The sequence below is a fragment of the Juglans microcarpa x Juglans regia genome, chromosome 3S, assembly GCF_004785595.1.
Source record: "Juglans microcarpa x Juglans regia isolate MS1-56 chromosome 3S, Jm3101_v1.0, whole genome shotgun sequence".
Classification (NCBI taxonomy): Eukaryota; Viridiplantae; Streptophyta; class Magnoliopsida; order Fagales; family Juglandaceae; genus Juglans; species Juglans microcarpa x Juglans regia.
The window spans coordinates 675289-702222 of record NC_054599.1 but is presented as its reverse complement, the minus strand read 5'-3'; the positions used below and the strand labels follow the sequence as shown (position 1 = coordinate 702222).

The following is a 26934-nucleotide window of genomic DNA, read 5'->3' as shown; positions in this document are numbered from 1 at the left end:
TTAGCAAGTAATAGATTCATTCCAAAGACTAAAATTGTTCCTTACAACTCAAAAGTAAACCAGATTAAACAAAGCCAAACACTAGCCAAACATAAAACATAGAAGACTAATAATTTACAAACGGTGGATCTTTTCCACTTGAAAATTTCAACAAACAAGTGGAGATTTTGATGAGTGGGATATTTCCAAACTCTAGGTTGGAATGAGCCCATTTCGCAATGGAATGCACGCATCTATTCTGGAATCGATGTATTTTTTCAGCTTGCTATGCTTGAAGGTCTTGGAGTAGAAATCGAGTGTCTCGAGCTATCCCTTCAGTTTCCCAGTTAATGGCTTTATGAGGATTATTGATGGAGTTGATTGTATTTAGAAGGTCTCTTTCAAGAACAACTTTGTTAATCTTCCTTGTATGTGCTTCTCGGACCCCTATGAAGGCAGCCATTGCTTCCCAATGTTTGGATCAGCACTCCAATTGTAATGTGCTACAACAAATTGTATTGTACCAAGACTATTTTTGCATACTACTAATGAAGTGCTTCTATCATTTCTAACTGCCACATCAAAGGTAATAGAAAAAAGTATCCTCGGATTCAAGAGGACTCCAACTATGGTTTGATTCTAAGGGCTTCAACTCCCAGGCTCCGTCATGTTCTCTATATAAATCCTGCGTTTTTTTTTATGAAGTAGTCAACTATATGGTTTGCAATGTTGTGTGTGATCTGATTTCTTATAAACCATAAGTTATCCATAGCTAATGTAGAGAAAAGCTAAAAGTTATGAGCTTCAGAAGCAGGGATCTTTAATTTGTCTTATGGGTTTAGGATAATATTGATCCAATTCCTGATTCCAGCTTGTTTGAAGCAAGTTATATCAAGTGGCCATGGGGCATTTCTCCACAAAATTCTAGAAAAAACATAATTAAGAAATAGATGATCCAGATTTTCATTCTCTAAATGACAAAGAGGACAAAGAACCTGGTCTTCTGTTAGTGCAATACGGTGACTAAGAGATAGACTAGTAAGAAGGATTTCATTGAACACTTTCCATAGGAAAAGTTTGAAATGATCTTGCAATTTGAAAGCCCACAATTTTTTTCCAGAAGACATTAGGTATGCTTGTATTTGTGTTCAGAACTAAAGTTGCATAAGCAGACTTTACACTGTAATTACCTGAAGAGTGATGTTGTCATTAGGGCAAATCCATGATATTATGGAATTGGTATTGAGAAAGTTGAATTTTTTGTATTGTTGTAATTGTTGCAGATGAGAAAAGAGTATTCAAAAGAAGCGTGTTCCATCTCCTAGGATTTTCAAGTGTTAGCTCAGTAACTCTAAGATCTGGGTTTTGATGTGTACTTTGACTATGTGGTGTAGGGTGTGGAGGGTGTAAGCAAGGTAGCCAAGGGTTAGACCACACACGAGTAGCAATCTATTATTAATCTGAATGATAACACTTGACAAGATGAGATCCTTTTGCTTTATCAGGCTTTTCCAGAATCTTGAATCTGAGTCTTTGGCCTTAACATTTGCTCAGTCATTGTTTGTCATATATTTGTTCAAAATAGTTGTTTTCTAGGCACTTGTTTCATTGTTGATAAGGTGCCAGAGTAATTTTCCAAGAAGAGCTTTGTTGAAATGGGCAGTAAGCCTGATTCCTAAGCCTCTCATGGATTTGGGTATGCAGATGGAAGACCAAGCCTTGGGGGTATATTATGTTTCTGGTGATTTTCAAAGCCCCACCAAAACCTCATCAATACTCGATTAATTTCTTTTTGCCATGTTAACAGGTATCAAAGTTGTTGCCATGGTATAAGAATGTATTGTGCTTGCTACAGATCTGATAAGTGTGGTCCTCCCTGCTTGAGAAAGAAGTTTTGATTTCCATTCAGTAAGTTTCTCTTGAATTTTAGCCAAGATATCACTAAGATGTGATTTCAGTGGACTGCTAGAGTTTAGAGTCACTCGGCCTAGATATTTGACCTTAGAGGGAGAGATCTTGAAGTGAAGTATATTCCTTATATCTCTTTGCCATCTAGCAGTCATTTTTTCTGGACGGCAAAGTAGCAGTCCCCTTTTATTTTCCCTCGAGTTAATAATATATATATATATATATATATATATATATATATATATTAGCATTTGTATATATAGAGGTTGTTGTTGTTATAATTAAGTAGTTTGCTTTGGTTAGACAGTTTTGACCTTTTCAGTTATATGCTCCCCCAACAAATTAATTAAAATTTAGACTTAGTTTGGAGAAACCACGATTAAGATAAATATATTTTTATAAAATGATGTTATTTTTATAATATGTTTTACAAAAATACTCTTCATTTAAAATATAATTATGTAAAGTGTTATGAAAAATATTATTGGTAAATCATTTTCTTAAAATTAAATCAATTTCTTAATTTTAATGACGTTAGCTTGTAAGTACGTACCCTGCATGCATAATCCGTACACTTCTTAATTAATACATGAGTGAGTCATGTGGAGATCGATCAATCGATAACATGCCAGATCAGGATGCCATAGTTCTCTACCCCTATCCAGGTTGGGGTCACCTAATCGCCATGGTAGAGCTTGGAAAGCTCATACTTCAACACCACCCTTATTTTTCCATCACTATCATCGTCTTCCACACTCCAAACATGGCTACCCCTGCTTCCACCGCCCAATACGTGACTGCCATCAACGCCACCTCCCCTCCATCACCTTCCACCACCTCCCACCCGTCTCCAACATCCCCCCACCTTCCACTACTTCTTCTTCTTCCCCCGTAGAGATCATGGCCTTCTTACTGCCACTCCTCAACAACACTAATCTTCACCAAAAGATTAGGCCCTCTGAACCATCTCCCACACCTCCAACCTCAAAGCCTTTATCATTGATTTCTTCTGCGATGCTGCTTCTCAAGTGGCAGCGAACCTTTGCATCCCTACATACTATTTCATTACCTCTAGCGCACTTGCTTTAGTCTTGGCTCTATGCAACCCCACCCACCATAAAAGTATGGATAAAAGCTCGAAAGGTCTCGACCTCATGCTCGTTGATATTACAGGTTTACCTTTAATCCCAGCTTCAGACTTGCCGAGAATTGCTACAGATCGTGGTTCTCAAGCGTATCAGTTTTTCTTAAACAGCGGAATCAACATGGCCAGAGCAAATGGACTCATCGTAAACTCATTCGAACAGCTCAAAAGAAAAGCTATCAAGGCCATATCTGATGGACTCTGTGTTGCAGATGGATCGACTCCGCCAGTATTCGGCATATTGAGTATATGGAATCTGGTTCACGCCGCTCGAGCGAATACAAGTCAAAGAGTTTCGCTCAAATACAGCTCGACAGACCACTCGAGCAAAGGCAAGTCAGAAAGAGTTCGCTCGACACTGCTTGACACACAGCTCGAGCGGAGGGAAGTCAGAGAGCTTCACTTTAGGAGTATCGACACATGGCTCAAGCGATTGTGAGAAACAGGTTTGCTCGATGCAGGCTCGACACGCCGCTCGAGCGAACATCACTAATTCTACTTTGTTTAGGGTTTCTGCCGCATAACATATATATATTTTGTTCTTGGCTTGTGACTGTATCAGAGTGAACAGTAGCCGTCCCATACTATTGTATTGTGATTCCTCAAGAAATAAAAATCATCTGCAGCTCCCGTGGACGTAGGCAATTTGCCAAATCACGTAAATATTGTGTCGTGTGTGATTGCTTGTTTTTCCCGTGTTTGCTTTACTTTATTGTCATCGTTTTATCACAACACAGCATTGGTCCTTTGATATCATCAAACAAATATCAAGGACCTGAGAATGAACAACATGATCAGTGTATGAATTGGCTAAACTCGCAACCGAGTCAGAGCATTGTGTTTCTGCGCTTTGGAAGCATGGGATTGTTTTCGGCAGGATAGATGAAAGAAATAGCGGTAGGATTAGAAAACAGTGGCCAAAGGTTCTTGTGGGTGGTGAGAAATCCACCACCAGATAAAGACAAAGAACCAAAGTTGGATGAATTATTACCGAAAGGTTTCTTGGAAAGGACCAAGGATAGGGGTTTCGTGATGAAACAATGTATTACAGCACATCAGAATCTCCATGATTCTAGCACTTTCCGCCATGTTTTGCCACCCAATATTTGATTTCCTTGTATAGCAATTGTTTGATCTTATTTCCATGTAAAGCATCACTCGTACATAGATTTATATTTCTAAACATTTTCAATGAATGATAGTGTGATTTATTCAACAAAACTATTGCTTAACATGGTATAAGTCCAAAACAAGTCCTGACTTACCCCTTCCCCTACTGATGGCTTATCCAACAGACCATTCTCCATATCCTCCTCCACCTTCTTCTCCATATCTCCTCCAGCCCTCTGATTCTCCTAGCCTTGTTCTTGTTTCCGGTCTCTTTACCGGTGACAATTTTTCCAAATGGCAGGATGTTATTCGCCGTGCACTCAACGCTAAACACAAGCTCTCTTTTGTGGATGGCACTCTCAACGCCCCAGCTAAAACATCCCCTGATTATGAGCATTGGAGTCGGACCAAAGATATGGTCCTAACTTGGATTCTCAACACTATCACCCTTTCCCTAGCCAATTCCTTGGACTATCACGATGATCCTCGACATGTTTGGCTTGATCTCGAATCTCGTTTTAGCCATGGAAATAATGCTCGTCTATTCCATCTTAAAAGAGAAATCTCCAACCTTCATCAAAACCAACTTTCCATAACCGACTAATACAACAGTATCAAACAACTCTGGGATGAGTTGGGAAATCTCCAACCCCTCACCGATGCCAGTACCTTGGAAAAAAGGGACAAAGATGAACTAGTCTTTCAGTTTCTTCTCAGCCTCAATAATTCATACACTGCTCTTCGATCCCAAATCCTTGCCACCGACCCTCTTCCATCTCTAAACAAAATTTTCTCCATCCTCTTTCAAGAGGAACACCAACGGCTCCTTCAAGTGTCCCGCATCCACCCGAAAAATCTTGCTCTTGCTACTCGAAGTTCTTCCCATGAACGACCACCTCTCAAATGCACCGAATGCGGTAAGGATGGCCACCTGTGAAACTGCTATCGGCGTGTTATCAGCCATCCCCCTGGCCATGAACCTCACAACCACCACATGCCATCTCTGCTCGGGAAACCCCTCCTGCCACCGTCCATCTTGCTGCTTCTTCCTCCAGCCCGGTTCCAGGACTCTCCTCCAAGACCTATCAACAGCTCATGAATCTCTTACAAAATCCCTCACCCACGGCAAATTTTGTTGGTAACTCTTTCTCAAACCCTTCATTTTTCGATCCCCATACTGATTGGATAATCGACAGTGGCGCTAGTGATCATATGAGCCACTGCCGATCATCTTTTTTTAGTCTTCAACAGCTTCCTTTGAGCCATGAGATTCAGCTACCCACAGGTGACATGATTCCCGTTGAAGGCATTGATACCATTCAGCTCTCCGAAAATCTCATCCTCTCCAATGTCCTTTATATCCCTCTCTTTCATTATAATCTTATCTTTATCCCTCAACTCACTAGTAATTTATCGCGTGTTGCCATTTTTTCATCTTCTACGGTTTTTATTCAGGACCTGCAATGGAAGAGGCTAATTGGAGCGGGTGAAACTTGCAATAAACTTTACATATTTCGCCACAAAAAGCCGATGCCTTCTTTGTTCACACCCTTAACAATAAGACTGTGTGGCATCAACGTCTAGGTCACACTTCCAGTTTTGTTATTCCTAATTAGTCCATGTACTCTTTCTTATTACGATGTTTATGCTCGTTCTAAACATACTCGCTTACCTTTTTCAACTCATGCTACTAAAAGTACGATTCCTTTTAATCGACTTTATTGTAATATTTGGGTTGGATATTCTATTGCTTCTATTTGTGGCACACATTATTTCTTGACTATTGTTGATAATTTTTCACCCACCACCTGGATTTATTTAATGCATTATTACAACACATCAGAATCTCCTATTACAGCACATCATAATCTCCATGATTCTAGCACATCCCCCTAGTTTTGCCACCCAATATTTGATTTCCTTGTATAGCAATTGTTGGATCTTATTTTCATGTAAAGCATCACTCGTACATAGATATGTATTTGTAAACATTTTCAATGAATAACAGTGTGATTTATTCAGCTAAACTGGCGGGATGTGCTAGAATCATGGAGATTTTGATGTGCTGTAATAGGAGATTCTGTTGTGCTGTAATAACACAATGGGCTCCGCAGGTGGAGGTTCTGAGTCACGACTCAGTGGGCAGGTTCGTGACACACTACGGATGGAACTTAGTGCTTGAAGTGGTGTGCGGCGGGGTGCAGATGATTGGGTGGCCTCTGTATGCAAAGCAAAGGATGAACATGGTGATAATGGTGAAGGACTTGAAGGTGGCGTTGGCGGTGAACGAGTCAGAAAACGGGTGTGTGAGTGGGGAGGAGTTGGAGAAGTGGGTGAGGGAATTAATGGACTCGGAGGAAGGGAAGGAGGTGAGAAAGAGGTCGTCGGCCATGAGAGATGATGCTGCCAAAGCCATGGGAAAGGGTGGGTCCTCTCATAATGACTTTTAGAAGTTGGTTTCACTGTGGCTTTTGTAAGACTAGTCGTCGTAATAAAAGTCCATGTGTGATATTTGTCCACGGCTGTAATCGATCAAAAGCCGAGTTGAGCTTTTGGATTATGGAGTCGAGGAGCTGGAATCAAATAACTCGAGTTTAAGTTTAAGTTCGAGCTGAGAGCTCGCCAAGCCGAACTAAATTCAAGCTGATCAAACATGAACTCAAGTCGAGTCGAGTCGAGTCGAGTCATTTATCGATCTTTTTTTTATACTCTTTAACGAGTCTGAATCGAGTCAAGCCAAGTTGAGTTATTACTCAAGTTTTATTTCTACTCTTATATATATTTTTTGAATGAATTTAATAATTAAAAATATCGAATTACAAAACAAAATATTAAATCTAATGAAAATTTAACAATTAATATATAAACCTTATATTGAACTATAAAATTATAACATTTTTATGAATACATTTCTTATGTGATTATACATTGTAGTATATAATGAAACTACCAAGTCCTATTTACTAACTATTACACATTATAAAATATATACTATAACTAATCACTTAAGTACTCAACTAACTACCATATAATTGTGAAATATATTCAATATATAGGTATAAATGACTATACATAAGTAATTGGGATACATACTACATATTTAATTATAAAGGTAACTATGCTTATTTTATTAAATTTAATATATATAGAAGCATATATATGTCTATGTATAAGAATACTAATATATAGAAATAAATTATATATATTCAATGATGTATGGACGAGCTCTAATTGAGTCGAGCTAACGAGCCTTAACTGAGTCGAGTCGAGTTTAATCGAGTATGTGTCATTTACTAATCGAGTGGATTTCTACTTTCACGATCGAGTTTTTTTTTTCACGAGTCGAATTCGATTCGAGTTTAGCCAAGCAAGTATCGGCCGAGCAATCGTACGAATTGGTTCATTTGCATCCCCATTACGTAGATATCAATAATCCATTCATATTAGAAAAGGGGTTTTTTTTTTTTAGAATTAAAAATCCCCATAAGTCGAGATTAATGGACTAACCAAGTTAATTATTGCTAAATCCACCTTATTTCGGCTTCATGTATGCATGAGGAAGCTTATAATTATCGGTTCTACTACATACAAGCGAAGTTGCGGACCGATATGTGTACCGATACTGACGTGGACAATATTGTAAGATGTTAATTTAATTAAAAAAAAAGAAGAAGAAGAAAGAAAAAGAAAGAAGAAAATATGAATAGAAGAGAGAAGAGACCGATTCATCTTCTTCCCTAAGAAACTCTATCTACACGCAAGTTCACAAAATCTCCGTCTCCATCTTCTTCATCTACTGCAGATTTTTATCTCCATCTTCTCTATTTGTTGCAGATTGCTGGTGGGATTGCTTAGATTGGTGATTGTCTAGAAATCTCTAAATCTCATTTAAGTTCAATCATCTCCTTACAAATTAATCATAGCTTAAATTTTTATCTTGTTTAGGGTCGATCGGCAAGACTAAAGAACGTACAATGAAAAGATCTTGAGCTACTTCCTTCTCGACCACATATCTAAAACATTTTCTTGTGGGTCTCGTGGAGCCCCTTTTCTCTTCACTCCATTGCATTAAGTCTTCGTAATTCTGCAGCTGTAAAATATCATTAGTAGAAGAATATGTTTTTCTAAGATGTAACCAATTAACATTCCTGCCAAAATGGCCATGGGAACACTGTGTTGCTAACAAGACATGTTTTATGCTTTGAATTTGTATTATTTGTCTGCCTTATTCTATTATTTTTTGCCTAAGACGTTTCTTGTTTTTTTTTTTTTTTTTTTGGGTTTTTGGATTCTACCTGGTGCGGCCCTGCGGGTAACATGTTTGATATTCTGTTTCAATCAATACCCATTAATTTACCAGTTTTTTGCCTTCTGACGTACACTTTTTTGCCTTTCTTTGCTTTTTTTTCAGTTGTTATCAAGTTTACAGATTTTATTCAATAGAAAATAAACTCTACAATCATGCTTAATGTTATACATGATCACACATCACTTAAAAAAATAAATTTTATTTTATATATTAAATTAAATCATGTTAATACGTAAGGAAAAATGTTTATCACACCGACTTGATCATTATAAAGTTTTTCCTCTTTCAATTATTGGGGTTGTTGCATTATTTAGAGGGAGAGAGAGAGAGGATCACTTTGTTTTTAATTCTTCAAGTTGCCACGATCTTCTCTCAGCTCAAGATTCTCTAATTGGTTTTCATTTATTTTTTTTATTAATTACTTGAACTCTATAAATTCTGCTACTTGTTAGTTTTAACAAGTAATTTTAGTTAAAGGCTTAAGTAACTTCAACTTTTGTAGATAATTTTTATTGTTCTAAAATATTAGTAAATATTCTGTAGATAGAGAAAGAGAAAGAGCATGCATCTCCTATAACGCCTCTTATCACAAATCCATCAAGAAATCTATCAACTCAGGTATGTGGAGCATTCTCACCTCCTTCAGTTTTTTCTCACCTCTTTCGATTTTTTGGTCATTATCATGACATGGTTGTTGACATCTTCGGTGATATCAAGACTATTTTATACATATTTGTCAACTATCTCCCAGCACAAATGCATCTATCAATCCAACAACCCAGTATTTTGAATATTAATTTGACAGCATAATTTTATTAATGTCTATATTTATTAATACAACTTTAGTTAATGTTCATTATTGATTTATATATTAGGTGATATCAATATCCTTTTATCCAGATTTCTCAAGCTATATGTATGGGGACCATGCACCAATGCCACATGTTTGGTTATCACATTTCTTATCTCGTCCTGAAATAAAAAATATTTAAAAAATATTTGAAATAAAAAATTAAAAAAAAAAGTTACAATTTGAGCTAACCCACGCAAAGTAGGCAAACTTGAGTGGCATATATAATAGCACCACTCTTTTATTTTTAAGCATCATCGAATTATGAATATCCTAAAATAAAAGCCAATTAATTAATAAGCTCAAAATAATTAAAATTTAAAATTTTTAAAACAACAAAGAATAATAATATTTTATATAAAACTCAGGCCAACATAAAAAAATATAAAAAGTTATTTCTTCTTATTTATTATTTAAGCTTATCCGTAGCATTATTCTTATTATTTTATAAAACACTTGCACCAAACTCATAATTAAAAAGAAAAAATTTAATTATAAGTGATTCTGCGTATTAATACGTGCATCTATTCATTTAATATAATTGATTAAAAAGTAAATTTTATTAAAAATAATATTAATTTAAATTTAAAATATAAAAATAATAACATTAACATACATATTTATACGCAAACTTATTTTATGTAATAAAACTTAATTAAAAACATTACTGGTTTGGCATTGGGTTAGGTGGGATGTCTCCTTCCTGCCCTTTCAATAATTCCAAGAAAAATAACTTTAAATACAAGTACCATACTGGCCCGTTTGCGAAAAAAAATTAAATATATAAGCGGTCGTACAAAATCACCATAATAAATAAAAAGAGTATCGTTTCAAAATAAAAAGAGCTTGAAGCCTCGGAAGAAAGACCACGTGTCGTGGAAAGTTGGGGTTGGCGACTGCGTTCGTGGGATTGAGTGTTGTTGGAGTGTCAGAAAAGCACTGACGCTCATATGTGTATATATATACCTGTTCGTGCGTCTCGCCCTCTGCATTCTCCTTCTCACATCAATGGAGGCCATAGTGCTGTATCCACCGCCCAACATGGGTCACCTTATCTCCATGGTGGAGCTTGCTCAGCTAATCCTCATCCACCACCACCACCACCCTTCTAATTCTCTATTATCCGTCCACATCCTCATCACCTCTCCACCCATTAACCTTGGCTCCGCCTCCACCTACATCGCCTCTGTCTCCGCCACCACCCCTTCCATCATCTTCCATCACCTCCCCGACCCCTCTCCCCCTCTCAATCCCGCCTCCTTCCCCTCCATGGAAGCCCTTGTTCTTGAGCACATCAACCTCACCACCCTCAGGTCCAAACCACCCTCCTTTCTATCTCTCTCTTTTCCTCCATCCGGGCTTTCGTTATCGACGGCTTCTGTACTCCTGCTCTCGAAGTCGGCACTTCCCTCCATATCCCAACTTACTATTTCTTTTCCTCCAACGCAAGTTGCCTCGCCTTGTTTCTCTACCTCCCCACTCTTCACAAAAACACCACGAAAAGCTTCAAAGACCTCAACACCCATCTCCACGTCCCAGGCTTACCACCCATCCCCTCGTCCCATATGCCGGAGCCAACGCTTGATAGAACCAAAGAACTATATTCTTCGATCCTTAATTTTGCTACCCACCTTCCGAAATCTGCTGGAATCATCGTTAACACGTTTAACTCTCTTGAGCCAAATGCATTGAAAGCTATATCCGATGGAATTTGCGTCCAGGACGGCCACACTCCACCCATTTTCTGTGTTGGACCAGTGATCAAGTCCAACGATCAAAGTGCTGGAGGTCAAGCTGAGTGTTTAAAATGGCTCGACTTGCAACCCAGGGGAAAGGTTGTATTTTTGAGCTTCGGGAGCCTAGGTACGTTTTCAAAGGAGCAGTTGAAGGAAATAGCTGTGGGGCTAGAGAAAAGTGGCCAAAGGTTCTTGTGGGTGGTGCGCAGTCCACCTATGAAAGAGCAAAGCCAGCAGTTGTCGTCACAATCTGATGAAGACCTAGACTTGGATTCTTTGCTTCCGGAAAGTTTCTTGGATCGCACTAGGGAGAAGGGGCTCGTCGTGAAGCAATGGGCACCACAGGTAGCGGTGCTGAGTCATGACGCGGTGGGCAGTTTCGTCACTCATTGTGGGTGGAACTCAGTGCTGGAAGCGGTTTGCGCTGGCATACCGATGGTGGCGTGGCCGCTGTACGCGGAGCAGAGGTTTAACAAGACATTGTTGGTGGAACAGTTGAAGCTGGCTTCGCCGATGAATGAGTCGGCGGGCGGGTTAGTGAGCGCGGCCGAGGTGGAGAGGCGAGTTAGAGAGATTATGGACTCGGAGGATGGAAACTCGGTGAGAGAGCAGGTAGTGGCCAAGAGACAGGAAGCAATGGCGGCAACGAGTGAACACGGCTCGTCCCGAGTTGCGCTCGCAAAGTTTGTCGAGTTGGGGAAGAGGTGATGGATGGATATAAACACCGTTCACTTCCGTTTTTCGAATGTTTAAAATATGAGAAATGTCTGTTCTATGAAAGCAAATTTAAAAGCGGTCGTGGCGGATTGACGTGTTATTTTAGGTTATAATGTTTATTGAGTAAATTTGACGTATCGTATCCTCCCATGTAAATTTATAAATCTACTCTGCTAAAATTTTATGTGAAATGATAGCTATAATTATGAGTGTGTAAACGTAGTATAATTATTTTATAAAAATTAAATAAATACGTAACTCACATAAAAATATTAATTATTTTTTTAATAGTAGACCTCACTTTTTTTTTTTAAAATAACTATATAATACTTACACACTATACGACTGTATGTAATATTACTCAAATTTTATATACCTCTCCCAGTTTGGCTGAATCCCTCTCCCCCTCTCTCTATACTCGCACTTCAATCTACAAAAAGTGTTGACCTACATGCATTCCATATTGGCAGATCGAGATGAACTATATGAATGGTTCTACTCCGACCGCTGAGGCTCCCGCTAGTTATTTTAATTATTTTTTTTTACATATATTTTTTTAACATTTAATTTAAAAAAAAAAATTCACAATATTATTAAAAAAAATCAACAGTTGTCCCAAGCGGGAACTACCAACAATAAGAGTAGAGTTTTCCCACATATATATATATATAAATATATATATTCCACTTCACTGCAAGTACCACGCCATCCATATGATCAACTCACAAATAATTTCCAAACATATAAATATATATATATATATATATATATAGAAGACCAAAATTAGAAAAATGGTTTCACAATTAATTAAGGAGACGAAACTTATAAAGCTTTTTAAGACTTCAATTAGAATATGTTTATATAGGTTATAGCTACCTCTCTCCAGACACCACAATTGAAGATTTGTTTTGGATTTCATAGTAACGAAATACTTAACATTTCATTTTTTTTTTTAAATAACATTTCAGTTCAAACATATATAAAGACATATATAAGTTCCAAGTGAAAATTTTCAAAAAAATAAATATACGAAGTGACATAGTTTGATGTGGTATATCAAATTATAAAATTATATTTTACTATAAAATAGTTTTAATGTATCGATGAAATCATGTCATCAATTTATAAATTTAATTTTATAAAATTCTTTTATAAAAGAGATTGATTATATATCAACCTATATTTTCCACACACTTTACGTGACCTCACTTTTCTTTTCTTTTTTTCTCTACTTTTAACCTACAGTGTTAAGTGTGCTGCAACTGCAGCACACAGTAAATAAGCTGCTGTAAATATTTTCTCTTTATAAAAACTATTAAAACCAATACACAGGCCGGGTTTTAGTCCATCTAAGCAAACGTTTTACTCATAAAGAGAGGGTGAGATTTCCTTTAAAAAACAAAAAAAAAACCTATCAGAACTAATACGGAAATTAAGAAATTACACCTGAAAAGCATCCCACGACTTTTGGAAAATCCACCCAACTAATTAATTACTCGCACCACCTTATTCCGTCGACGAAAGCCACAGCTGAACCAACTTTGCCAAAGCAATGCGAGAGGACCCGCCCTCTCTCCAGGCTTCCACAGCAGCATCTCTCATGACAGTTACCCTCTCTCTCACCGTTTTCCCTTCTTCCCCTCCATTAACTCCCTCAGTCTCTTTCCCAACTCCTCCCCACTCACCCACCCCTCTTCCGAATCCTTCACTGCCAACGCCACCTTCAATTCCTTCACCATCACCACTCTGTTCATCCTTTGCTCCGCAAACAGAGGCCACCCAACCATCGGCACTCCAGCACTCACCGCTTCAAGCGTCGAGCTCCATCCGCAGTGTGTCACGAGTCCCCCCACTGAGGCGTGACTCAGAACCTCCACCTGCGGAGCCCATTGTTTCAGCACGAAACCCCTATCCTTGGTCCTTTCCAAGAACCCTTCCGGCAATAATTCATCCAACTTTGGCTCTTTTTCGTCATCTGGTGGTGGATTTCTTACTACCCACAAGAACCTTTGGCCACTGTTTTCTATTCCTACTGCCATTTCTTTCAATTGTTCTGCCGAAAACAATCCCATGCTTCCAAATGACAGAAACACAACGCTTTGCCTCGGTTGCGAGTTTAGCCAAGTCAAACACTCATGCTGTCCATCTCCACCTTGATTGCTTCCTGATACCAGAGGTCCAATGCAGAATATTGGCGGAGTCGGTCCATCTGGAACACATAGTCCAGCCGATATTGCCTTGATAGCTTTTGTTTCGAGCTGTTCGAAAGAGTTTGCGATCAGTCCATTTGATTTGGCCATGTTGGTTGCCGCGGTTAAGAAATACCCATACAATTTGGAACTACGATCCGACATGATTCTATTTTCCGGGAGATCTGACGCCAGGATGCTAGGTAAGCCAGGAATATCAAGAAGCGAATCCCCGTCTTCCTTTATTTTATCATAGCATTTATGCAGGGTTGGGCGGTAAAGGAATAGGGCTAGAGTGCTTGCGCTAGATGTGTATTTATAGTATGTGGGTATGCTAAGGTTTGCAGCCACTTGGAAAGCAGCATCACAGAAGAAATCGATTATCAAGGCTTTGAGTTTGGAGGTCTGAGAGATGGTTTGGAGGGCTTGGTGAAGACAGGGATTGTTGAGGGATGGAAGTAGGAAGAGAAACTCTACTTGGGGAATATTGGAAGGGATATCGGAGATTGGGGGAGCTCGTGGAAGTTGATGGATGGGGTGGTGGCTTTGACGGCAGCGATGTATTGGGCAGTAGCGCTGGTTACATAATCGGGGTTGGAGGCGGTACGTGCGTTTTGAGTGTTCAAGATAAGGACAGTGACTGAGATACGAGGGTAATGTTGGAGTATGAGCTTGCCAAGCTCTACCATGGCGGTCAGGTGGCTTCTGCCTGCACAGGGGTATAGAACTATGGCATCGTCCATGTTCGCGTTAGGAGAAACAAAGTAGCAGCGTGGCGATTATATATCCCAGAGAATGTATACATTAACAGCAAGTTTGACCTCTTGATGAGGAGGAAAAACCCTCGTACGTACAACAAGTAGTCAGAATGTTTTGTTTGTTTATTTATTTATTTTGGGGATCTACATTTCAGAATGTTAGGTGTGTTGATTTCAATAACTAATGTTAATGTTAGGTGTCAATCACATCATATAATATTAAGTGAGAAGCTTAGTTTGCATGGTCGAAGTACTTGGTTATCTCTATTCCAAGTTGCAACTTCTTTATTTGCTTATCTCGAGAATTTAATAAACATATGTTTAGCCGGTGACCTGTAATCCATGAAATTATTGAATCAACTTACAGATGTAATATATATATATATATATATATATATAATCAGTTTTAACAACATTTAAAATATTTTTAGAAACATAATAATTTTCAATAAAATCGAAAAAAAGAATATGCATTTGGAGCTTATTCATTTCTTCTTTTCATTTACGCTTAACACGCAATTTTTCAATATAAGAAAATTTTGCATGATAGGCCTTACGCTTATCACGATTTTCTTTTTAACTATATTCATTCACAAGAGCAACCAAGTCAAACGCAAAATGTTTATTTAAAACAGTCAAACTGTGATGAATAGGAACAACATGAGCTGCCATATTCGAAGCTGTGGATGATAAAGATGAATTTTCTTCTTCTTTATCAACTTCTTCATTTACAGATCTATCCTTAGAGGATTCAACATCCTTGACAAAATAAAAAGCAAAAGTAACTTGAGAGGATGTAAACAATCCTTTCAATTTTAAAATAGAATTAACAGGTTCGGCTATCTTAACTGAATTTTCCAGAAATTGTTTGAGTTAAAATATGACGATCGAGTTTAAAATTCTTGAGTCCTAAGCTCCAATGCTTTTTTAGCACACTGACAATACATGATCTCACAGCAAGCTGCACTTGAGAATTTCATGAAGAAATTTGCTTGAATAAAGACTATTTATTGTTGCTTATCTTGTCTTTCTATTTTCTGGGAAAGAGAAATGCTAGTCCAAATTGTACGTCCTACAATCAACTAGGTGCTGAAAGAATCAGCTATCACTAACAATCTGTTTGAATGTTTTCAAGTTTCTCTTTGCCAACACCTGATGATGATATGATATGATCGAGGGTCTACCCACTTTATTTATTAATTCTCAAGGTTCCATCTTGTAAGCATGTGGGCAAGCACGAAGATCAAGACCATGATTTTGTCTGTCAACGTCTCAACTATGTAGTCACCAGCATTTCCTTGTCTAGATGTCGTTCAAATGGACATGAAAAATGCAGATGAAATGAAAAAACAGCAAAATAAATAACAGTATCTGTATAATTAAGATACTGTTACTACAGTTGATCAAGAACTGAGAGTCACTAAAGTTACCATCAAAGGGGAAATTATGAAGATGTAGTGCATTGGCAATGACCTGACCGTGGCTAGCAGCACTTTTGGATTAGATGATGAGAAACTAGAAAGCTGAACACGGAACCTAATGCATGTTGATTCAGAACCTTGAAGTACCAAAACCACAGGACACGCTCACTCGCTCCCAAAACAAGTCAATCAATCTAATCGTGATGGGGGAAACATACCATATCGGACATGGTATTTGAACTTCTCAAACAATCTAAACGTAGTCTTTGAAACATATCATGTCAGATATGAAATTTGAACAATGTCCTTCAAAAGCTTTTGAATTACTCTTTGAAATAACGTGTACCACAACCAATTGCTACCAACTGCATTAAAATGATTTCTAGGCTCTAAAACTAGTCCCAGACCTCACATACAGTTTGTCCATCAACCACACCTATTAAAATGCCAGACCATCTTCCATAGTGACAATCTGGAATTTAAATTAGCACAAAATATTCACTAAATAGGTAGGTCTACCCACCACAAATTTACCGTTGTCCTTGGGGCCAGACGGAGTGCAAAGGCTGCCGCAACATACAGAACCAAACATTCAAAATGAAGGAGAAGTGCATCTATACAAGATCATTAATACTAGATAATGATGGTCCAAGCACTAACTTGAGCTCCTATGCAATGCTTCTAGCATATTGGTCAAGAGTTGTATTGAATAGCTCACACCTACAAAAGCAATTACAATAGCCACTCGTAAGAACAAAATTCTCACAGGAAATTGCAACAGCTTTCTGCAGCTTATATTGAAAAGCATTTAAATAAAACTCAACGAGGGAAATTGTTAAAGAATGAAATCCAGCTCTGATTATGTACAGCAGGTCTCTAGAAAGGCACAGATACTGCCTTGGAATCACATGTTGAGGTTCACATATCAAACGTGGTTATTATGGAAAATTTCAAACAAATAGCACTCAGACAATTGTGACATAAGACTAAAATTTTATTTGAGATCCTTTGACTTCACTACACAATTTTTTTAAAGATGGGACTTAAAACATTTCTCAACAAAAGTGTCCATCAATTAAACACCAATTTGAAGAGGGAACAAGTCCTACCGAGAGATAATGCCTCAGTCCAACTTGTCTGAGGTAATAACTCCAAGAACCCAAAGCAATGACTGATAAAAGAAAAATTAAATAAATAAAAAAGTGAGCCCAAAGCAATGATATGGGCTCAGCTAGTCCAGTCTATATATGTATCAAACCAACAAAGCTGGATCCACCCTAAAGCCACATACAGCTTCTTATCTAATTGTCTAATAACTCCTAGTTCTAAACATAAGTTCCAAAGGGCACTCAGCATTATTGCATCGCCAAGTTTCTTTCCTTTTTTTCTCATTTTCTTCCCAGTGATAAGAGGCCCCTGAAGGGGGAGACGCTGGAGAGAGAGAGAGAGAGAGAGAGAGAGAGAGAGAGAATAATGATTTTCCTACTCTTATATTTAAGAAGTGCACATTTTAAGCGTCAAACAGTGACTAACAATTAAAGAACAAGTAGGACAACGAGTTCAATTGAGAAGCAAATACTAAAGCTTATAAACAACAAACTAACTGGATAACATTTGATGTCCACCAGTTTAAGAAAATTGAAAATCATTCTGTCACCTGATTGGAGTTCCTGGAGTATATATTGGGTTCTTGACAACATACTCAACATATAAGTTGTAAATGTACTTAAGGGATTCCCGCAGATCACCAGTCCTAGGATGTGTAACCAAGATAATCTGAGCAAAAGGATCAAAAAGCGCATTCAGAAAGGACTCTCCACAGGGATTCATGATGATATTGTGACACAACAGGCCATTGAAGTTGCTACACAAGGTCAGACGGCTACTGGTTATGAATTTATTTGAACCATATCAAGAGTCCTAAGGTTACATGCATCAGAATACAAGGAATGAAACAATCAGAAAAACTTAAAAGTCTCTATGCCCAAGGAGACCTCTAAGAGTTATCTGATTTTGAGGAATTCCAGAAAATTAATTATTCAAATAAGCTCAGTAAAAGCACCATATATATATATATATATATATTTTATGTCGGGGAACCTCTCCAAGGCAGGGCCCTTCGGACACCATATATATATATAAAATCAAGTTAATTAAGATATATACACATATATATAAGCAAGTTAATCAAGATAAAATATATACTGAATTTACTTTTTCAAGATTCACTCTATTTAATTGAAGACAGGATCAAGTTATCTAGGAATCTGTACAACTGTATTTAGCGTTTCAGGTCAAACTAAGCAAAATGTTTTCCATACAAGAGACCCTACTGCATCACTTCCTTGAATATGAGAGCTCATAAAAAACCACTCACTAATACTGCTTTATATTTGGCTAGTAAGCCAGATTTAGGAATGGTTAAGAATGTCATGATTAGCACTCACATATTTTTGAGATTTCAAATGCAAATACAATAAAAAAAGGAACATTGGAGCAGACCTTTATACCAGATGGACTTTCCATGAAACTAAGCTTGTATGTATTAGTACGAAAGCTGTGAAATGAGCAACCTTGTCCAGGCAACTGAGGCACCCCAAGGTTTCCTTTCTCCGCACTGCAAAATTGTGTCAGAGTGAATGAACACAAAAATAAATCCACAAGACCACAAATAACAAAGACATGATGCCTATAAACAGCCCTACCATGAGTTACATGAGATCGATGATAAAACAGTAAGAAATAATTAAACCACCCAACCAAAAACTTAAAACATTTGTGTAAGAAAGTCACTAATGCCCAGTTGTCACATTTTTAACCAAATCCCTCTGGCATTTGACCGTTTTATCAAATTTAAGAAGTGACACCAAAGAGTTTATATGTGAATTAGATATGCATCACTAATTTACATCACACTCTGAAGTTCTTTCTTGTACCCAAAAATATTACTTGCATACAAGCTAAGATTATCACTCTTTTCCCTTTCTCAGTGGGCACAAAAGCATGGAAATTCTCTGACAACTTGTAACTGGACTCTAAACAACTCATCTAACAAATTTCAATGCATAATCATCCATGGATGATAACAATTGAAGCATATTTATATACCTAGTGGGATCCATCTTGGCAGTTAAGGACTTGAGTGAGAAAAGCAAACCAAACATGAGCTTGTGGTCTTGCTGTTGATTGAGGGTGTGGAGTGGTCGATTCCACTCCCTGTAGAGCAAGCACACTCCATTCCTATTGAAAACATATATCATGTGTGCATTATTCCCCGATGCCGTTGGTGCCGGAGGCGATGGGCTAATCTCTGACCCTCCAAAGAATTGCATTCTTCAATTCTGCACGAACGCTAGCTTTGCAATTTCAAAGATGCAGTCAATTGATAAACAAAATTGTGACAGAATTGAGCTAACTTATGCACTCTTATATCTACTATATATATAAACGCGAATGTTAGATGAACAGTATTTTCGTCTAACATTTTCTTTTCCGATTTTACCCCTGCTTTTATATTTGTTTTCCCTTTCTGTCCTTGATTTCTGTTATCTTCTGCTCGTATTTTTACAGTTTTACCCCTCTTTTGCCGACTACTTTCAAAGCAATAAAAAATTACCCTTCTGCTCGTATTTTTTTAATGAATAACAATAAAAAAATTTCAAAAAAATTAATAACTACTCAGATCTATAGCGAACGAAGATGATGTGTTCATTACTCTACACGAAAAAAAGAAAAAAACAACACTCAGATCTTAGAAAAATTAAACGACCAAAAACAACAAAAAAAGTTAAAAAAAAAATTTCTTTCAGATCTACTTAGATCTGTAAGGAATGAAAAGGGTTTCTTCATTTGCGTACACCGAAAAAAAAAATAATCTCCACATCTATGAAAAACAAAATAACCCGATAGGAAAGCACAACAAAATTAGTGAAAGAGAAAAAAAAATAAAGATCCAGCAAAAAAAAAATAATAATAACACTGAGATCTGAACAAGATCTCTTCAAATATATGAAGATCTGTTCAAATCTATAGGAAAAAAAAATAGAAATAAAACGAGTTAAAAAAATCTACATCAACTTAGATCGGTAGGAAATACCTCTTCATTTACCTATAGATCCACGATGGGAACAAAAATATAGACAGCCGTGAAGAGCAAATGTGGCCAAAAATATGAAAAGTGAGAGTGGGTTTGAGCGAGGTAGATAGAGAGAGAGAGAGAGAGAGAGAGATATCAGACGAAAAGGGAAGGGACGAGAGAAGGAGAAGAAGAAAAGAGAGAAAAAGAGAGAGAGAGAGACTAGGGTGTAACCGGTCCAGTCCGGTTTTGGACAAAATCTAGGACCGGACCGGTATGTACCGGTTTTGCATTTTTCAAAACCGATTACGCACCGGTTACCCTCCTAAACCAGTACTTCCGGTTTTACTGGTTTCCGGTCCGGTCTGGTCAGATTTTTTAGTTTTTTTAAAATATGCGTTTGACAGTTTTTCATTAAAAATCTGAAAGATCTACATGCCATAACTCTGATAAATCTGATAATGAAGTTCTATGTTAGGTTCCTATTGTGATGGTGATATGATGATTGAATGTAAATGGGAAATGATGTATTGACGGCTGGAATGTTGCAGGAAATGGAATGGAAATGAATAACAATCACAAAAACCCTAATAAAACATTTGAATGATCTACATGCCATAACAAGTTCTTAACAAGTAAATCCATAATCATTCAACTCTTTTTTTTTTCCTTCCCCCTTACTCTGTCCCCGAACCCAGGTTCGATTAGGTCTTAGACTCTTAGTTCTCTGTCACATGGCCGAAATGATTCAGGTATTTATCTAAAAGACTAAATCTAACAAGTAATGAAATTGAAAAAAAAATGGAGAAACATTACCGTGAGGTGAGGCCGAAGGTCTGTGCGGCGAGGAAGAGAGGCGAGGCAGCGACGGGCGAGGCAGAGACGAGAATGGGGCAGAGTGAGGCAGTCGGCAGAGAGGCGAGGAAGAGACGAGAGTGAGGTTCGATTTTAGAGTTTATTGGCATTATTGCCTTCTGGAAGTCTAAACGGCGCCGTTTCCTGTTGGTATAGAGGTAAAGGCGCCGTTTCCTGTTGGTTTCTTCTACGTAGATGGTTCTTCTTCTTCTTCTTTTTTTTTTTTTTAAATGATAATTATAATTTATATATATTTGTTATACATTTAATATATAGTTATAGACTATAGTGACTTAGTTATAGTGATTATTAGACTATTACTATTACTATTAGTTTTATAATATATTAGACTATATAATAGTATTAATATTATACTATTAGTATAGTTATATATTAGTATTTATAAACTTATAGTGATTTAGTATAACTATATTAGTATAAGTATAACTAATACTATATTAGATTATTAGTATTAGTTATAAACATATAGTGATTTCGTATTACTATATTACTATAAATATACCTATATAATATATTAGTATTAATATTATACTATTAGTATAGTTATATATTACTATTAGTTATAAACTTATAGTGATTTAGTATAACTATATTAGTATAGCTATATAATATATTAGACTATATATAATTTAATTTAATATATATTTTTATGTTTAAGGCATATAATCAATTAAATTTTCATCTTTAATATTAAACTTTTATTTTATAAATTATATAACATTATCTTATATATAATTATAATTTATATTAATAACATATGATCAAACAAATTACAAATATAACAATGTTCATATTTAAGATTAACATATTATGTTATAATTTATAAATTATAATATGAAATTATTTCATATATGATATATAATTATATATATTATATATACAACTTTCACATATAATTATATATTATATATTATATATAAAATATTTTGTATAAAATTTATATATAAAATATTAATTTATATATATATATATTTCCCCAACCGGTCCGGTCCGGTCCTATCCAGGAAATCTTAGGACCGGAACTAGACTTGTTCCGATCGATTTTCCTAATATAAGAACTGGTCTCGGATCGGACCAGTTCAAAACTGGCCCAACCGATTCAATCCGATTTTTCGGTCTAAATTTACAACCCTAAGAGCATTGGCATTGGCTTCATCAAAGTTACCTCTAAAATTTGATGAAAAGTACATGATTTCTATAAATCTAAAACTTCTCTAGTCATAACTTCACATTGAATTAGCCATTGAATTCATCAAAATAATGATATAATATTATTTTTTTAATAAAAATATTTTTATTTTTTTTCATATTTTACAATTACACTAATCATATGTTGATTAATAATTTAATTTAATTCTTACATTATTATTACAAGACGGTTGGATATTAAATGTGAATAAAAAAGACCTTTGGAGATTAAAAGCAAATAAAAAATAGATTTGATGAATGAATAGTAGACTTTCAAATTTGAAGAAACCTATAAATTTACTGTAGCTCAAAGTTTCACATTTATCTATTTGACTAATCCAATGCAGTCCTATTTTGATGAAATTCATCAAATTTTACATTTGGCTAGGCTTTTGATGAAACCAATGCCAATGCTCTAAGAGAGACGGGAAGAAAGATTTGGAAGAAATAGTGATGGGCGCATGTGTTTTTATCCCATTAAGATATGAAAAGTGAGAGTGGGATATGGAAGAAATAGTATTTTTTTTCATGACACGGCCTCGTCTTGGATTTGGGATGGGGTAGGCTAGATGGTTTTGTGCTCAAAACAGTGTCGTTTTGTGTTTTGGGCTGATGGGTGGGCTGGGCTTCATGGCTGAATAGGGGCCTAGATAAATTGGGCCGACTTTTCTTTTTCTCTTTGGGCTTCATATGAGAAAAAAATACATTGCTAGCCGATATTGCACACCACCAGAATAATATTTAATTAGTAAAATTAACAATAATAATTTTATTAATATAATTATAAATCTTCATAAAGTACAAAAATATATTTTATTAATATAGATCTAATGTTTTCTAATTTATTTTTATTTTTTTTACAGATTTGCTATTTTTGCTCTTACTTTATTGTTCGTCAATCCAGTTGTTATCAATTTCATCTATTTGCACTATTCTTTTGTTTGTCATTTACTTTTTGGTATATTCTCTTCTATCTCATCTGAAAAAATATTATTCAATTTTTTTATATTTATATAAATGCACCTGTAGTCAAGATAAATTGTTTACATTATATGTTTGTTGTATAAATATTTCCTTTCATCGTGATATTGATTTCTTTTAATAGATTTTTTCTATTCTAAGATCTACTATCTCATTTGGTTCACTTAATATGATTTGTGTAAAATTATTTGGAATTAATTATTTTCTTCTTTTGCTTTTACTATAAATGCTTATAATATTTGTTATGCATATATGCCGCCATATATACATATCTATTCACATATTTGATATGTTTTCAAATGTTTTTTAGATTACGCTATAAAATCGACACAAAATTTATAATCTTCCATAACTTTATTGCGACAGGTAAGACGACATTATTAAATGCAAAAATATATTTGAACATTATTAACACTAATTCTTTTCAATTTTATCTAACTTTTTCTATGAATAAACCTTGAAGGGCGTGAAAAACATCCGACAAGAAGAAATTGGAATAGTGCTCAATCAAAGGAGAAAAAAGAAGAGATCCATCAAACAAAGAGAGAGAGATATGCTAAATTGAAAAAAATTCCAAATAATAAAATGCGAAGGCAAACACACTCTCAGCATGCTCTTTCTTTTTGATCGTCTTTGAATATCAATTTTGCTGAAACTAACATCCATAACGATACATCTATTTCAATGTTGAGCGATCAGGTATATTCATAACCATTTCTTATTAAAAAACATTTCCTTCATTTTTTTCCTTATTCAATTCAATAAATATTAAAAAACATTATCCCATGAGTTAATTATCTAAATGAGGAGGAATTCAATTATGAAAGCACGTCAGATTTCGATTCGGGTAATGTACAAATTAACACATTCTTTCATTAATTCCTACATCAATATTTAATACTTTATCATCAATTATTTTATTATTATATTTTTTATATAGGAAAACGACAAGGCAAATCTCCTTATTTTAAACAAATATTACACACTATAATTCTTGAACCAGATTATTTACCATTAGTACCGTCATGGAAATATTGTGGAGCAAAAAAATTTTATCATGAACCAAACAGTTTTTGTTGTGCTAATGAAACCATATCGTTAGGTTTTAGTCAAATTTCTGATCAACTTTATCAGTTATTTACTTCTAATTCGAGTAAATCTGAAAATTTTCGTGCATATGTGCATACATACAATAATAAATTCGCTTTCACATCGTTTAGAGTTAAGTTCGATACAAATCAAACTTAAGAAAAAAATGCATGGAAAAAAACCGAGAAAATCAAACTTATGGAGTTACGTATTAAGAAAATCGATGTTAACTGAATTTTTTTTAACAAATCAAATTGATCAAAACGCACGCAATTTATTGTATAGATAATTTCTAGAAAAATTTGTTTGGAATCAACAACATAAAATTTGGACTCCAAAAAAGAAAAAAGGAAATGTTATAGGTCGAATTATCACTGTAAATCCAATTGAAAGTGAAAGATATTATTTACGAATATTACTTAATCACATTAGAGGACCAAAATCATTTAAAGATTTAAAAAAAAATTAATGGCATTGTTGTACCAACATTTCATGATGCAACTAATTTACATGGTCTATTGACCAAATATAGTAGTTTAGAAGAATGTTTAGAAGAAGTTTGTCTATACCAAATGCCAAACAGATTAAGGTGTCTTTTTGCAACAATCTCTTACTTTACTGTTCCTGAATTCGGTTGTTATCAATTTCCTCTATTTTCACTGTTCTTTGTTTGTCTTCTACTTTCTGATACGTTCTCTTCTACCTCATTTGAAAAATTGTTATTCAATTTTTTTATATTTATATAAATGCACCTGTAGTCAATATAAATTGGTATTGGATTGGGTAAAGTTATAGTCAAATTTTCCTAAAATAAGTCACTTTTACCACTTTTCCTAATCTATATAAAATACAACCTACACAGGATGAGCTATTCTTTCATCTATATTACTGAAAAATTATTTTTTTATTTAATGGTAATATAATTTTCTCCAGGTCGTGTCGAAGATCTCTGTAATGTCCGTCATTCTTGAAAGCTTGGCTAGGAACTACAAGAGCTTCCCAAAATAATCCATGTCGCATGAAGATTCATATGTAGTTGGGTGCATTGATTGGCCATAAACATTTAGTACTGCTCTTTTGGAAGGTTCAATAGGAAAGCTAGAGCCACCTCCTTCTTCGGGATTGTCCTTCTCAGGAGGATTCTTTTTAATTTTACAGCTGAAACGTTCTAGCTTCCTCAAAGCATGGCATCAAACTCCATTCTTCGTAATGGTGGGTAATTTGGTAAACACGATAGAAGAGATTTGCTGTGAAGAAAAGGTTAATCCACAACAACTCTCTTCTCTGCCATTAATTGTTCTCTCTGTCTCTCAAAACCATAATCACTAGGCCCCCAAATTTCTAACCTCAAAATCCTAATCCTGCGATGCCTCAAATTTCAAGCTCAAATTTATAAGCCCCAACGCCATAACTAACGAATCAATAAGGTTTTTTGGTAGATCCAATTTCTCTAGATGCAAACCCAAATTTCTCCATAGAGAGAGAGAGAGAGAGAGAGAGAGAGAGAGAGAGAGAGGAGACTGTGAGAGACAAATACGAGAAAAGAGAGGGAGAGAATAAGTGAAAGGGAGTTGCTGTTGGTTTACCACTTACCTAGTCTGCGGTGACGTCGACGAAGATGATGTCTTGGTGGGTGGAGCGGCAAAGGAGCTTCGTTGGCGAGAGAAAGTGAGAGAAATGGAGAGAAATGAAATATGCGGGGACAAAACCAGTCTGGGAGAGAAGAAGTAGATGATTTTAATTGAATAAAATATGCCTTTGGCTCCCAAACAGTATGACGCCAAATATGATCAAACCCTTCCATTTTTTACCTTTTAGCTTGCCCAATGCAGAATTTTTAATCTCAAACGAGGCATATTTTGAATTCACTGGGATTTGGCTAGGCAATGTCATCTACCCACTCTCTATGGCTATTCATATCCAAACCCCAAAATTCAATCCCAAAGTCTAAAATCAATCATACGAATCAATCCCACAATCAAACACCAGTGTTCATTAATCATAAAACCCAGACAAATTGAGTGGAACAAAGAGATAACACCTTGGCTCAAAGCTTTGATGAGCAACGGAGAGGAGATGCCGAGATGAAGTGGAGGGCAGTAGACGGGAGTGGCCACGGATGGCTGAGAAATTGAAATAATAGAAATGTGAGGTGTGAACAGAGAGAGAGAGAGAGAGAGAGAGAGAGAGAGAGAGAGAGAGAGAGAGTTGGTGGTTGCACCGCTGGAGACCCTGGCCAAATGGTGTGAATTTTTGTTTGAAAAAGCCTGTTAGAACTAGATGAAAAATGCTTCGTATGGAGAGGAACGTAGACTTAAAATATTTAAAATTTAAATTTAAAACTTGGAATTTTCTGAAAGTGAAAAATTTAAAATTTATCATAACTTAAGAGACTTTTCCAACAAAAAAAAGTTATAGGGCCAAATCTTAAATGGGACAAAACTCAAGAGCTATTGTCCAAATTCTACTAATTTGATACACCAAATTCTTGCCTCGTTTGATTTTATAGATAAGATGAGATGAGATTAGATGAGATAAAATTTAAAAATTAAATAAAATATTATTAGAATATATTTTTTTAATATTATTATTGTTTTAAGATTT

At 35.8% G+C, this 26934-nt stretch overlaps 4 protein-coding genes and 1 pseudogene across 7 annotated transcripts in view; 3 read left to right on the top strand and 2 right to left on the bottom strand.

Annotated features, from left to right (window-relative positions):
• The window catches only part of LOC121257253 (UDP-glycosyltransferase 88B1-like), a 29926-nt gene extending 18071 nt beyond the window's left edge, over positions 1-11855 (top strand). Inside the window, exon 2 of the transcript XR_005939181.1 lies at positions 11791-11855. The gene's annotated coding sequence lies outside the window, so the exon portion shown is untranslated. The remainder of the gene's footprint in view (positions 1-11790) is intronic.
• LOC121257254 (anthocyanidin 5,3-O-glucosyltransferase-like) lies at positions 3774-6701 on the top strand. Its single transcript, XM_041158199.1, has 2 exons — positions 3774-4073; positions 6245-6701. Exons 1-2 carry the CDS (start codon positions 3914-3916, stop codon positions 6589-6591), a joined length of 507 nt encoding a protein of 168 aa, XP_041014133.1. The 5' UTR covers positions 3774-3913; the 3' UTR covers positions 6592-6701.
• LOC121257252 lies at positions 10215-11783 on the top strand (annotated as a pseudogene).
• Positions 11856-13258: 1403 nt separating the features above from the next.
• LOC121258452 (anthocyanidin 5,3-O-glucosyltransferase-like) lies at positions 13259-14691 on the bottom strand. Its single transcript, XM_041159958.1, is given in 2 exon segments — positions 13259-13394; positions 13397-14691. Coding segments are annotated over 2 exon segments (846 nt in total). The 5' UTR covers positions 14108-14691; the 3' UTR covers position 13259.
• Positions 14692-16414: 1723 nt separating this feature from the next.
• Positions 16415-26023, bottom strand: LOC121258192 (trafficking protein particle complex subunit 1). Of its 4 annotated transcripts, none has more exons than XM_041159585.1 (6): positions 25924-26023; positions 19230-19462; positions 18624-18738; positions 17779-17897; positions 16782-16841; positions 16415-16687 (listed from the first exon to the last, which is right to left on the bottom strand). In XM_041159585.1, exons 2-5 carry the CDS (start codon positions 19451-19453, stop codon positions 16790-16792), a joined length of 510 nt encoding a protein of 169 aa, XP_041015519.1. In that variant the 5' UTR covers positions 19454-19462; positions 25924-26023; the 3' UTR covers positions 16415-16687; positions 16782-16789. The 4 variants fall into 4 exon arrangements, with proteins under 4 accessions (XP_041015519.1, XP_041015516.1, XP_041015517.1 ...); XM_041159582.1 differs by lacking the exon at positions 25924-26023 and adding an exon at positions 21013-21161; XM_041159583.1 differs by lacking the exon at positions 25924-26023 and adding an exon at positions 21013-21154 and having other exon boundaries at positions 19230-19473.
• Between the last annotated feature and the right edge of the window lie 911 nt (positions 26024-26934).